The sequence below is a fragment of the Capricornis sumatraensis genome, chromosome 17, assembly GCF_032405125.1.
Source record: "Capricornis sumatraensis isolate serow.1 chromosome 17, serow.2, whole genome shotgun sequence".
Classification (NCBI taxonomy): domain Eukaryota; kingdom Metazoa; phylum Chordata; class Mammalia; order Artiodactyla; family Bovidae; genus Capricornis; species Capricornis sumatraensis.
In genome coordinates this window covers 62,528,250-62,540,999 of record NC_091085.1, presented here as the reverse complement: position 1 = coordinate 62,540,999, position 12,750 = coordinate 62,528,250, and the positions used below count along the sequence as shown (strand labels likewise).

The window sequence follows — 12,750 nt, the reverse complement described above, 5'->3', positions numbered from 1 at the left end:
CCACATATGCACACTTCTTGCTGAAGCACCGGCCATAGTAAAAGACAAACATTAATAAATAAATGCATTTTATGCAGAATGATGTTCAAAGTGATTTTAAAATAGCTTGCAGAATTACCTGTCAAAAGGCTGTGCACTCAATTTTTTGAAAATACACTAATAATTCCAGGATTTTACAACTCCCAAGCTACTGGGAGTTGAAAAACGTGAAAATTTTCCAGGGAGCTGAACGGTCTGTCATTTTCTCAAACACCTACAAGACTATCTGCATCAGAATCACCTAGGGTGCTTATTAAAATGCAGAGCTCACGCCAGAGCTTCCGAATCATAATTTGAGGAGATTAGGGGCATGTGAATATGCATTTTGAACAGGCACTCCACATGATTCTCAGGCACTCAAAGGCATGAGAGCTAGCGCATTAAAGGGCTTTAAGGAGTCTTTTAATTAGATTTGCCCTTTAAGACGATCCCTTTGGCTGTAAAGTGTAGAATCAACTGGAAGTGAGCAAAGATAACCAAGGTAACACTGTCACTCATGCCAGAGCGGGACCGAAGCCCAGATGACCTGCGCGCTTCTGCGCCCCCTGCCGGCCTTCAGCAGCTTCGTCCCGCGCGGGCCTGAGCGGCCGACTGCGACTGCGCTCTCCGAAGCCCGCGGGACCGTCTAGGGAGCTTGCCAGTGCGCGGACCTGGACCGGAAGCGGAAGTGAGGTCGAGTTGGCCTCGCGGGCTTCTCCAGCCTCAGCCACCCCCAACTCTGCGGGTCGGGTCCCTTTGCGCAAGTGCCGGAAGCGGAAGTTTCTAAGAGGTTGGAGAGTTGTGTGGTGAGTGTCGGGTTATCTTTTGTAGGTGGGTTCACATTGCCGGCTGTCTGAGCAGGTGAAGCGCCTTTGCTAGACCTCTTCAATCTTGCCGTCGCGGCTCAGTCAGGATCCCGACCCCGAACCTTAGCCTGCGGGCTCTGGTACCTAGTGATCTGACTTTTCCCTAGGGTCCTGGTGGAGATCCTGGGTGTCCCTTGTCTCTCCCCTGGAGTGAGGCCCCTTTGGCGTCCCAGTGTCCCCGTAGACCCTCGCCATGGGCAACACGAGCAGCGAGCGCGCTGCGCTGGACCGGCAGGGCGGCCACAAGACACCCCGAAGGGACAGCTCCGGGGGCTCCAAGGATGGAGACAGGCCCAAGATCCTGATGGACAGTCCCGAAGACGCCGACCTCTTTCACTCTGAGGAAATCAAGGTAATGGCGAGTGGGACAATCTGATTCCCCTTAACTGTCGTTGAAATCTTCTAGATCCCACACCCCCACCCCGCGCCCTATTCCTTCTAATTAAGAAGTGGAAGAGCCCTCTTAGCTCAGTAACTTGTGTCTAATTACCGATGTGAGAAGGTCTCCCCGAGGGGGAAGGAATTCACTTCGTTTAACATCATTAAGGAAAAGGCAGCGCTGAGACAGGCTCAAATTTTTGATTAATTAAGATCGTGGCACTAGCAGTAATTGAGCCCCACTCTCTGCTTTTCTCTTAGGTGTAATTAATTTCACAGCTCTCAGGAATCTTCCACCACTTTTAAGTAGGTTGACGGAGCCTTTTGTTGTAGTTTTACAGTTTCTTTTCAGTTTTGGAGAACACGTGTAAAATAAACATAAGAGTTGAATAGCTGACTGTAGCTGCCCAGATGTCTTTAGTTATGCGGAAAATTTGTGGTTCACCCTTGAGAGCAGGCACAGAAGAGTAATTTGACTTCTGGAGGCCAGTAAGTAAGTGAAACATCAGTTTAAAGGAGGCAGCCAGCTGCTACTCAGCTTCTCTCTCCTATTGTTTATATATGACCTAATATTTTAAACAGGCCAAAGCAAACATTTTTACAGGCCAAACTTAAATGTCCTGCTGCAGTCTGCTTTAACTCATGATAAACTGAAGATCATTCTCGATTCTTGCTGTAGCTGCTCTCCTGCTAACCACCTCATATGGTCTGTTTCTAGGGGCACAGCCCAGTCCAAGAGTACTCAGTGATTCTGGCAGCTGATATGTATGTGGTATAGCCTAAAGAAATGAGCTAAATGCTTAAGGGACAGTCAGTTAAGGGAAGATGACAAGTACCCCTCCCCCCCAAGGGCCTGTTAGTTTCTGGTTGCCCGCTAATCATCACTGTCTATTAGGCTAACTGTCTGGCAGGCCATTCCGGTTGTGCTCGTGTTTCCTCAGATGCTGGAGTGGGTGACCATGTCATTATCTTATTTCCTCACCTGAATCTTGGCTTTGGGCTAACTGTGAAGAGTCTGCTTTTCCTTAGCCCTCCAGCCTGTCATTTCAACTTGCTTTCAGAGTTTGCCGCATTCCTGAGGTTGTGTGCAAAGTGAACTTTGAAATCCTTTTTCCAACAGTTTGATATCTCTTCCCCAGGAAATAATTTTGGCCCAGAAGTGGCTGTTTAAGACATCATAAGAATCAAACTATCAAACTACTTTCTTTAAGAAGTATCTGTTCTTTTGCCAAATTAAAACTCTTCACAAGAAATATTTAACTTAAGAAGTGATCTATACAGTTATTTTAAATAACTTCCCCTATCATTTCCATAGAAGTTATTGAAAGATACAGCAGACACACTGGATTAAATGCCTAGAAACGAACAGACAAAAAAAAGTCATGGGTTCTTTTTAACTGTACTCTCCGCTAAGTCGCTTCAGTTGCGTCCGACTCTGTGTGACCCCATAGACGGCAGCCCACCAGGCTTCCCTGTCCCTGGGATTCTCCAGGCAAGAACACTGGAGTGGGTTGCCATTTCCTTCTCCAATTCATGAAAGTGAAAAGTGAAAGTGAAGTCTCTCAGTCATGTCCAACTCTTCACAACCCCATGGACTGCAGCCTACCAGGCTCCTCTGTCCATGGGATTTTCCAGGCAAGAGTACTAGAGTGGGGTGCCATTGCCTTCTCTGTAGGTCAGTGTTTTGACTGTGGTTAGTTATCACACCCTCAGTGGAAAATGATACCAGTCTGTGATTCTTTAATCTGTCAGTTCAGTTCAGTCACTCAGTCGTGTCTGACTCTTTGCGACCCCATGAATTGCAGCACGCCAGGCCTCCCTGTACATCGCCAACTCCCGGAGTTCAGTCAGATTCTCGTCCATCAAGTCAGTGATGCCGTCCAGCCATCTCATCCTCTGTCGTCCCTTTCTCCTCCTGCCCCCAATCCCTCCCAGCATCAGAGTCTTTTCCAATGAGTCAACTCTTTGCATCAGGTGGCCAAAGTACTGGAGTTTCAGCTTTAGCATCATTCCTTCCAAAGAAATCCCAGGGCTGGTCTCCTTTAGAATGGACTGGTTGATCTCCTTGCAGTCCAAGGGATTCTCAAGGGTCTTCTCCAACACCACAGTTCAAAAGCATCAATTCTTAAGCGCTCAGCCTTCTTCACAGTCCAACTCTCACATCCATATATGACTACTGGAAAAACCGTAGCCTTGACTAGACGGACCTTTGTTGGCAAAGTAATGTCTCTGCTTTTCAATATGCTGTCTAGGTTGGTCATAACTTTTCTTCCAAGGAGTAAGCGTCTTAATTTCATGGCTGCATCCACCATCTGCAGTGATTTTGGAGCCCCCAAAAATAAAGTCTGACACTGTTTCCACTGTTTCCCCATCTATTTCCCATGAAGTGATGGGACCAGATGTCATGATCTTTGTTTTCTGAATGTTGAGCTTTAAGCCAACTTTTTCACTCTCCTCTTTCACTTTCATCAAGAGGCTTTTGAGTTCCTCTTCACTTTCTGCCATAAGGGTGGTGTCATCTGCATATCTGAGGTTATTGATATTTCTCCCGACAATCTTGATTCCAGATTGTGTTTCTTCCAGTCCCGCGTTTCTCATGATATACTCTGCACAGAAGTTAAATAAGCAGGGTGGCAATATACAGCCTTGTTGTTCCATGTCCAGTTCTAACTGGCATGTTGCTTCCTGACCTGCATACAGGTTTCTCAAGAGGTAATCTGTAGCTTTTGTTAAAGCTCAAAGAATGCAGGTATCTTTTAAATGAGCTCAGGTCAGTATTTGAAATGAAGGTGCTAGAAGCTTGCACTAGACCTTTTAAGAGTCTGTCACAGCCTAGAACTCCTACGCTGGCTTCTGACTAGGAAAAAATGTAAGAGATCGAAAACCACGTTATCTTTCACAGAGAGTCAAACGGGTTTATTTCTCTCACCCCAGAATACCTCCGTTACACAACACTGCCCACACAAGAAGTTACCAATTAATGAGGGTCAGTCTTTGTCTTTTCTTACCTTTTTCTCCGTGGTGCCTAGATGGCACTCAGTGAGTAGCTTTTCCCTTATTCAGCACCTGGATTTGCCAGTTGTCAAGTTGAAAGCTCTGGCATTGTCCCTAATAAATTTTCATATACTTCAAATCTTGCTTAATTAAGGGAATAAAATAACATTTATTAAGCTAGTCTCAAATTCATTGCTGCCTTCTTCCGAGTTTTATAATTTCTCAAGTTTTGATGTGGACCCCTTGAATAACAGCAATAACAATAGCTATTAATTATGAAGCACCTACCCTGGGTCTGACCCTATGCAGAGCATTTTACATGGACTATCTCAGCCTTCACAACCTTAAGAATTACTTTTATCCTCTCCATTTTGCAAGTGGGAAAACTGAGGCACAGCTGGTAAGTTAATGGGCTGGAATATAAACCTGGGTAGTGACAGCTGCCTCTTCAGAATGAATTGTCAGTATTAAGGTAACAGTCTCTCACTGTTCCTGTTCCTGAGTAAACTGCTCTGTTTCTAGGCTCCAGAGAAGGAGGAGTTCCTGGCCTGGCAGCACGATCTGGAAGTGAATGACAAAGCTCCTGCCCAGGCTCGGCCAACTGTTTTTCGATGGACTGGGGGCGGAAAGGAAGTTTACTTGTCTGGGTCCTTTAACAACTGGAGTAAACTTCCCCTCACTAGAAGGTACTTGCGTGGACGTGTTCACATATTTGTCTTAACCCAGGGATCCTCTGGTTTCTGAATGATCCCTGTGGGTGAATAGAAGAGGATGTTTTTATAAAGTAGATGCTGAATGGAAAAATAGTCATGCTTAATAATTCACAGGGTTAAAATCTCACACCCAAAAAACACATTTAGAAGAAAACATCACTCGGTTATGAGTATTTCTGTTACACACAGAACCAGGCTGGGCCTGGTTCTCGACAGGGAACTAACTGCCTGCTTTTCCAGGAGTCCAGTTGGTGTAGGAGGGAGCCACTCAGCCCAGTTATAAGTCATGCCCATCAAGGGAAGAAAACAATCAAATGAGAGAGGTTTTCCTGGAACCTTTTTTTGTTGGTAGTTACACAAGTTTCTGTAGGGAACTTTGTACATCCTGTGAAATTGATCCCCTGTCCTGCGCTAGGCAAACTGACAAAGGGTAAAACTTGGCCGGCAGCTTGCTGCTTATCTTGTGTTGCTGTCCTCCTTGGCTTCCAGACTGCCAGGTGTTACTTTGCACATAGCGGGAGAACAGATGCCTGTTTGTTGAGTTTTTGATGGTAGGAGTGTAGATTCGTAGTATTTGGGCAAAGCGAGTTTTCCAGGAAACCTCTTTATGTTGCTACTTCCTGGTAGCTTTTCTGGATTGAGATCATTATAATGAATTGTCTCAGTTGGTTAAAAAATGTTTATTTCTCCTGTGGCTGAACGCTTGATTTTAAGTGGAAGCTTTGTTTTGTTCCGTGGCTGGTTTTGCAGGTCAGCTCAGAGTGCAGCTCACCCTACTGACACCCTCTGCTTCCTTTTTCTCTTGCAGCCACAATAACTTTGTAGCCATCCTGGATCTGCCGGAAGGAGAGCATCAGTACAAGTTCTTTGTGGATGGTCAGTGGACACACGACCCTTCCGAGGTACTCTTCTTCCCGCCCTGGGTCCTCTGGCTGCCCACATGATTCAAGCCCAGAGCCTACCCTCAGAGACAGTTGCCAGGTCCCTCTGTCCTGCTGGTAGAAGTCCCTGTGTGTGACCGAGCTAGATAGCAGTGCTCATTGTCAGCCTGTTGGCATCCTTGACTTGGATGAGCCGGTTGGCGGGCCAGGAGATGAAGCCTTCCCACCAGGAATGCTAAATCCTCTAAAGAATACCTTTGGAGACCCTCCGCGTTATGATTTCTACCTGTCTGTCTCTTCCCAGCCAGTAGTCACCAGCCAGCTTGGCACAGTCAACAACATCATTCAGGTGAAGAGAACTGACTTTGAAGTGTTTGATGCTTTGATGGTGGATTCCCAAAAGTGCTCCGATGTGTCTGGTACGAACAGTTATTTTATGCCTGTGTGTGCAGGTGGGGGCCGTGTCATTTCAAATTATGCTTATTTCCCCTTGCCTCTCCCTCTTGAGCGGGAGCCACCCAATCAGTGGACGTGAATATCTCCCCAAAGGGCCACAAAACTAATTTCTAACTCTGTGTTCGGTCAACTTGCTGAAATCTAGCTCCGAGGGAGCAGTAAGTCATTTGGGGGCAGGGGGCGGGGGCTCCCTCTCTAGGATTTAGTAGGCCTGCTTGGCCACGGAAAGCAGACACTGGAAATGGAACCAGAGTTTGCTCTCGTACCGGGGGCCAGGCCCATAAGGCCCTAGAGAGGAGCATTGAGTCGGTGAGGGGCCAGCACTGGGGGCGCCTGCCCGCTTGGGGCTCCTAGAGAGTTTTAGCCTGCCAGGTGATAAATGGACCCCTCAGTGACCCTGGCTGTCACTTGCACATTCCATTTGCACCTTGTCAGAATCCCTTCAGAGGAGGAGGCTCACCACGAGACAGGCTGCACAGCACAACCTGCTAGGTTAGGGACCTAGTATAACGTGCCCTTCTTCCAAGAGTCATTCGATGGTCAGTCATTCAGTGAGTTGCTTTCCATCCAAACCCACAGGAAGAAACTGCTCGGAAACAGCACGTGCAAGGCAGGGAGAACAACGTGTTGGCACATTCAGTGTCCCCACCATATGCTCTGCCCCCTCGGGCAGGGCTTTATACAGCTCCAGGACCCCTGTGGGAGGTGGGGCAGAGATCCCCCAGGAGTGTGCCTGACTGTCTAAGTAAACAGATTCAGTTCAGTTTGAAGACTGAGTCTTCCCTTACCTGCCTGGGCCCAGAGGTTTTCCCTGGGATCTCTTATTGTTTATCAGCTCAGAACTCTCACCAGCAGGTGGACCATGTGGCTGACAAGTAAGGTCATTGAACAGGACTCAGACATCACAAAATAAGTCTTCCACTCTCCATAGCTAATTGATCTTTAGAGAAGTCATTTCTTACTCAGATAAGTGGGAATTGGGGGAATGCCCAGATACCTTTACTTGCTGATAAGTGAAATTTTAGGCCACATATACAAAAGCTTTTAGTCAAGGTTCTGTAGCAGAAGTCACCTGGGGAAAGCAAGCTGGTAAACCAGCATCAGACTCCCCATGGTCTTCTCATACTCAGACACTCCCTTCCTCAAAATATATATTAGTTCCCAGTGGCTCGGTTTCCTGCCCTCGGTGCCTTTGTTTCCTGCTGTGGTGGGCCCAGGTTGTGTGAAGGGAGTCTGTCCCCTGCAAAGTGACGAGGAAGGAGTTGGCGGAGCCAGGCCATCTCAGCTTCACGTGGACAGCACGAGTCTCAGGCGGCCACATGCATCCCCAGTGTCCTTTGGATCACAGCTCAGTGCCTGCAAGCTGGCCAGACATCACTAAGTGAGCGGCTTCTGAGTTTTCACAGTACCACACTGCTAGAAGCTTAATATATCTGTGTAAGTGATATACTCGAGCATGAGTTTGAAAAGAACCTGAGAGCGGTAGAGGCAGAGAGCCTTTAGAGGTCAGGTTTTCAACTTCTTGTTTTAGTTTTGAAATGTGCCCTTGCCCCTGTGTCAACAGGTTGCCTGTTTTCGTTTTTATTCTGGCTGGCAGTGCTCCTAACTTGGGCCTAACCATGTAAGCCTCACTAGAAGCCTTGAGCTTCTCTGAGGTGTTTGCTGGCCCTGCCTGCAGTGAGGAGGAAGTGTTAGCCTGTGTGGCTGTCGATCGGGTCACTGCAAACAGCTTCCTGTGACTCTGACCCAGAACTCCAGTTTCTCAAGTAAGTGTCCTGCGGCCATCTCCCCCCAGAGTTGTCCAGTTCCCCGCCGGGACCCTACCATCAGGAGCCCTACGTCTCAAAACCAGAGGAGCGGTTTAAAGCGCCTCCCATCCTCCCACCACATCTCCTCCAAGTCATCCTAAACAAGGACACGGGCATTTCCGTGAGTATTATCCAGACATTTCCCAGACCGTCCTCCGTGGTTACGTTCCGCTGCTCCCCTCTGGCCACCTCTGGCAAAGCAGCTGGTGAAAGTGGTCAGTGTCGCCCATCAGTGCTCTGCCGGGTACACCTCTGATACAGGAAAGGGTTGCTCGCAAGGTGCCCCCAGAGCAGACGCCGCCTCCCCGTCCCATGCTGCCTTTCTGAGCTCTTCCTCTTGTGTTCCACCCCCATCCAGCCTGAGCCCCATTCCTTTTTAATTTCATGACAAAATATGTAACTCCCTCTTCTCAGTAAGCTACTTGATGATAGAATTCTTCCTCTGGCCCTCAAGTTTTAGAATCTCATTTTAATCACTGAATTGCCTTCAGAAGCATCATTGCACCTGGATCAAAATTTAGGGTCTGTGGGTAATGCACATTGCCCTTGGTAATTGATGTTACTGCTGAAAAGAAGCGTGCCTTCTCCTGGATCCTGAAGAGCACTTTGTTAAAGTTAAGAGCACCTTAACTTTCCATCTCGTTTAACCTGAACTGCCCGGTTCCCCCAGCTCTGGACTGAGCAGAGTAGCTGTAATTCTTGGGAATCTAGATGTTGTTCTGCTTGGTCCAAGCCATCACCTAAAACACACATGCCTGTTAGGTGATAAGGTAATCATGCTGCTGTCTGGGTGCCACACACAGGTGGGTGCACGTGTGCTAAGGTGCAGGGCTGGAGGCCCACATGTGCCAGCATCTGCTGCAGCAATCACGTGTGTTCCCCGGGGGCTCACTGTCCCTGGGCACCAGGTCCCAACCCTCCCCTGTGTGGAGAGCAGCCTCATGCGCACACTTGATAGCTGAGCCAGCTTTTGTCACACGCTTTAGCGTTTATAAAACTGGGGAGTGTACGTTGAAAATACCCTGGATTCTGACTTCTCTTTAAAAATAGGAAGATGTGGCAACATTTTGGGTCTAATACATGAGCTTGTGTGAAGCAATAGCGCCTCTTCCCCACCCCCAGTCATCCAGTGCTTTCTTTAGGCTCACCATCTGAGTCTCAGAGACTTGCAGTCCAGTGCTCAGGAGCCTGGAGCATAGTTGTTTTTTTTCCCCAGCTTTCTTTAAAAGCACCTGCAGTGCAGTTTTCTTTCTGCTCCTCCAACAAGAGGGCAAAGCCATGGCCCACGCTCTAGAGACCAAGATGAAGCCTGATCAGAGATGCACGTTGGTGTGCCCAGCAGACACCCCAAGAGCTCCGCTTAGTCACCAGGCACACCCCCTCATCTCCTCTGTGATCATGGACAAGCCCTTTCACTGCCTGACTTAGGAAGAAAGGGGCCTGAGAGCCGCGTCCTTTCCTTTGAAATCCAGTCCCATGAAACATGGGAGAATCTTCGTGATTTCTAGATCCTAAGCACACACGTCTGCTTTTGTTCCCCCACAGTGTGATCCAGCTTTGCTCCCTGAGCCCAACCACGTCATGTTGAACCACCTCTATGCACTCTCCATCAAGGTAAAGACCTGTTTGTTATTCTCTTAGTTGTGTTTCTTGCCGTGAGGCAACCCCCCCCACCCCAGTGCTGGAACGGCCTGAAGTCCTTACCTGGAGGGCAGCTTCCGGGCCCAGGCACTTGTGTTTATGCCGCCCTCTTGATGATTCTCATGTTCCCTAAAATCTGAGCATCCTGACTTAGCCCTGCCTTTGATGATTTCCACCCTCTTCCTCAGGATGGAGTGATGGTGCTCAGCGCGACCCACCGGTACAAGAAAAAATACGTCACCACCTTGTTATACAAACCCATATGAAGAGGTGGGAGCTGCTGGGGCCCAGGCGCAGCGTGCACCTCCAGGCTCCATGCATGCATGCTCTTCGCTAGACAGAACGGACTGTAAATTTCCCATTTCACACTCAGTAAGGCATTTCATACCCGCCCTACACCTACCTGAGGGTTTGTTCCAGACACAGCAGCTCCTGGAGCGCCTCGGTCTGTAACAGCGCCCTCAGCACCCGGTGACTGTGAGCCCCGGGGCTCCTCGAGGCCGAGGGTGGAGTAGGACGGCCTATAGCCTCCACCCTGCAGTGTGAAGGATGGTGCAGGCCTAAATTTAAATCCCATGAACAGGGAGATTTTTCTTAAGCCAAAAATGAACACTAGCTGATGAGAGCTGTGCTAGTGAAAATCTGGGGAGCGGGTCCCAAGGCTACACAGAATCTCTTATCATTGGTGTGTTGATGTTGACGCATCCCTGCCAAGGCCTGCCTACAGACCCACCAGCGAGTGGGTGCTGGTCCTGCCTGGCCCCTGAAATCAAGCAATAGATCATTCTCCACTCCCTGCTGCAGGGAGGTGTGATTTCTGTAGAAATTAGAACTTGTCTGATCTCCAGATGAAGTTTTACAGTTGTTTCTTATGCTTATGTACATCAAGTGGTTTTTGTTTTTTTAAACCAGCAGTGGCTGACTATACAGCCTTAGGGCAATTTTTAAATCACCCCAGCTAGACTCAATCATGTGACCTGTGCTCAGCAATAATCTGTTCTCAGAACAGACTCGGAAAACCGTGGCCGGATTCCTCCTTTAAGCTGGGCGATCCTGCGGACTGACCACTGCTAGCCAGAAGGGTGTCGGCTTTTTTGGAGAACTGTAACGAGGTGGCACTGCCACCCAGGAGATTGTGGAGAGGTGCCCTGCCCTACTCCAGCCACCTTGCTTGGGACCTCTGGTTCCTACTTAGCAAAGAAGGCTGCAGCAACTGGTGTTGCTTATTCTGGAAGGAAGTTAGAAATTGTGGCCGCCTTCTGAATTTGTATCAGGAAGACATCCTTTGGACCAAAGCGAACCTCTTCACACAGCCGGAGATGTGCCTGTTCCCGAGGTTCCTGTCCCCGGGTCAGCAGAAGCTGTCATCCTGCCCTGGGTTCCTGCTGGGAGATGGAGGAACCAGCTCCCTGGTGTCCAGTATTTGTGCCCTTCTTTGTTACTGTTTTCAAAACACTGAATAACTGTCCCCCTGATGTACAGGTTGCAATAAAGCTTTGTAAAGATAATGGACATGCACTTGGGGGAAGCTCTGATTTCACGCGGTCATCTGGAGGAGACTGGTACTCACCCCGAGGTCTGTTCAGTGCAGCGCTATTCAGTCTTTTTCCCGCCCTGGCACACGTTGAAAATGGTACCGTCTTTTTGGCACTCTGGGATGAGAGGACAGGGCAGCTTGGCTGTCTGCAGGGCTGGGGGCCTTTCACCCACCTGTTCTGCACACAGATTAGGCTATTAAGAGGCTATAAAATTGAGCCCCTTGGAGCTGCTCACAGCAGGAGCTGAGTAGAGGCAGTAGTGAAAGTCCCTGGCTTGCCCAAGTTGGCAGCCTCCCCGGGTCAGAGGTCTTGCTCATTAACAAGCACCACAGGGGAGCCTGGGATCATGACCCTCTGCTGGGAAGACCACAGGATGTTCTGGAGTCAGCTGTTCTCCCCAGCTAAAAGGGCCTCTGTCCCTTCTACCAAAGAGATGGAAGGTTACGGTGTCTCTTTAATAAGCCTTTTCTTCCCAGCCATCAGGAAACATGGAAGTAAATTTAGGAGATAAGGGAACCCCTGAGGTCATCTGGTCACTTAGGTGGACAGTAGCTTACAAAACATCCCTACCTGGGTAATTAGCCATCTCACCCTGAATATCCAAGTGATGTGGGAACCCCAGGTTTAGGGACTGGAGGGGTTATATATAAGTAGACTGAGGAAATAATGCAAAAATCCTCTTTCCAAAACTGAATTTTTTTTTTAATTATTGAAAGTGAAAGTCATTCAGCCGTGTCTGACTCTGTGACCTCATGGACTATACAGTCCATGGAATTCTCTAGGCCAGAATACTGCAGCGGGTAGCCTTTCCCTTCTCCAGGGGATGTTCCCAACCCAGGGATTGAACCCAGGTCTTCCATATTGTGGGCAGATTCTTCACCAGCTGAGCCACAAGGGAAGCCCAAGAATACTGGAGTGGGTAGCCTATCCCTTCTCCAGCAGATCTTCCCGACCCAGGAATCAAACCAGGATCTCCTGCATTGCAGATGAATTCTTTACCAACTGAGCTATCAGGGAAGCCCCATATAAGTATAGTTAATTTTATAGGCTTCCCAAGTGGCTCAGCAGTAAAGAATCCTCCTGCCAATATAGGAGACACAAGAGATTTGGGTTTGATCCCTGGGTTGGGAAGATCCCCTGGAATAGGAAAAGGCAATCCACTCCAGTATTCTTGCCTGGAGAATCTCATGGACAGAGGAGCCTGGCTAGTTACAGTCCCTAGGGTCACCATAGGGTCGCAAAGAGTTAGGCATGACTGAGCACAGATACACCGTTGCTTTTGCAGTGTTGTGTTTCAGGTCTACAGCATAGTGATTCAGTATTTTTGTGGATTGTGTTTTATTGGACATTGTTAAAAGATACTGGATACAGTTGCCCATCCTATGCAGTAAATACCTGTTGCTTATCTATTTTATGTATAGCAGTTTGTATCTGTGAATCCTATACCCCTAGTTTGT

At 48.4% G+C, this 12,750-nt stretch overlaps 1 protein-coding gene across 1 annotated transcript; it reads left to right on the top strand.

The window, feature by feature from the left end:
• The first annotated feature begins 833 nt into the window (after positions 1–833).
• PRKAB1 (protein kinase AMP-activated non-catalytic subunit beta 1) lies at positions 834–11,213 on the top strand. Its single transcript, XM_068989728.1, has 7 exons — positions 834–1,236; positions 4,779–4,942; positions 5,778–5,871; positions 6,155–6,269; positions 8,102–8,235; positions 9,660–9,728; positions 9,944–11,213. Exons 1-7 carry the CDS (start codon positions 1,078–1,080, stop codon positions 10,019–10,021), a joined length of 813 nt encoding a protein of 270 aa, XP_068845829.1. The 5' UTR covers positions 834–1,077; the 3' UTR covers positions 10,022–11,213.
• Positions 11,214–12,750: the final 1,537 nt, after the last annotated feature.

Coding starts and splice junctions, on each gene's coding strand:
- PRKAB1 (XM_068989728.1), top strand. CDS start 1,078: ATGGGCAACACGAGCAGCGAGCGCGCTGCGCTGGACCGGCAGGGCGGC. Junction 1,237..4,778: donor TTCACTCTGAGGAAATCAAG/GTAATGGCGAGT, acceptor CTCTGTTTCTAG/GCTCCAGAGAAGGAGGAGTT. Junction 9,729..9,943: donor TCTATGCACTCTCCATCAAG/GTAAAGACCTGT, acceptor CCTCTTCCTCAG/GATGGAGTGATGGTGCTCAG.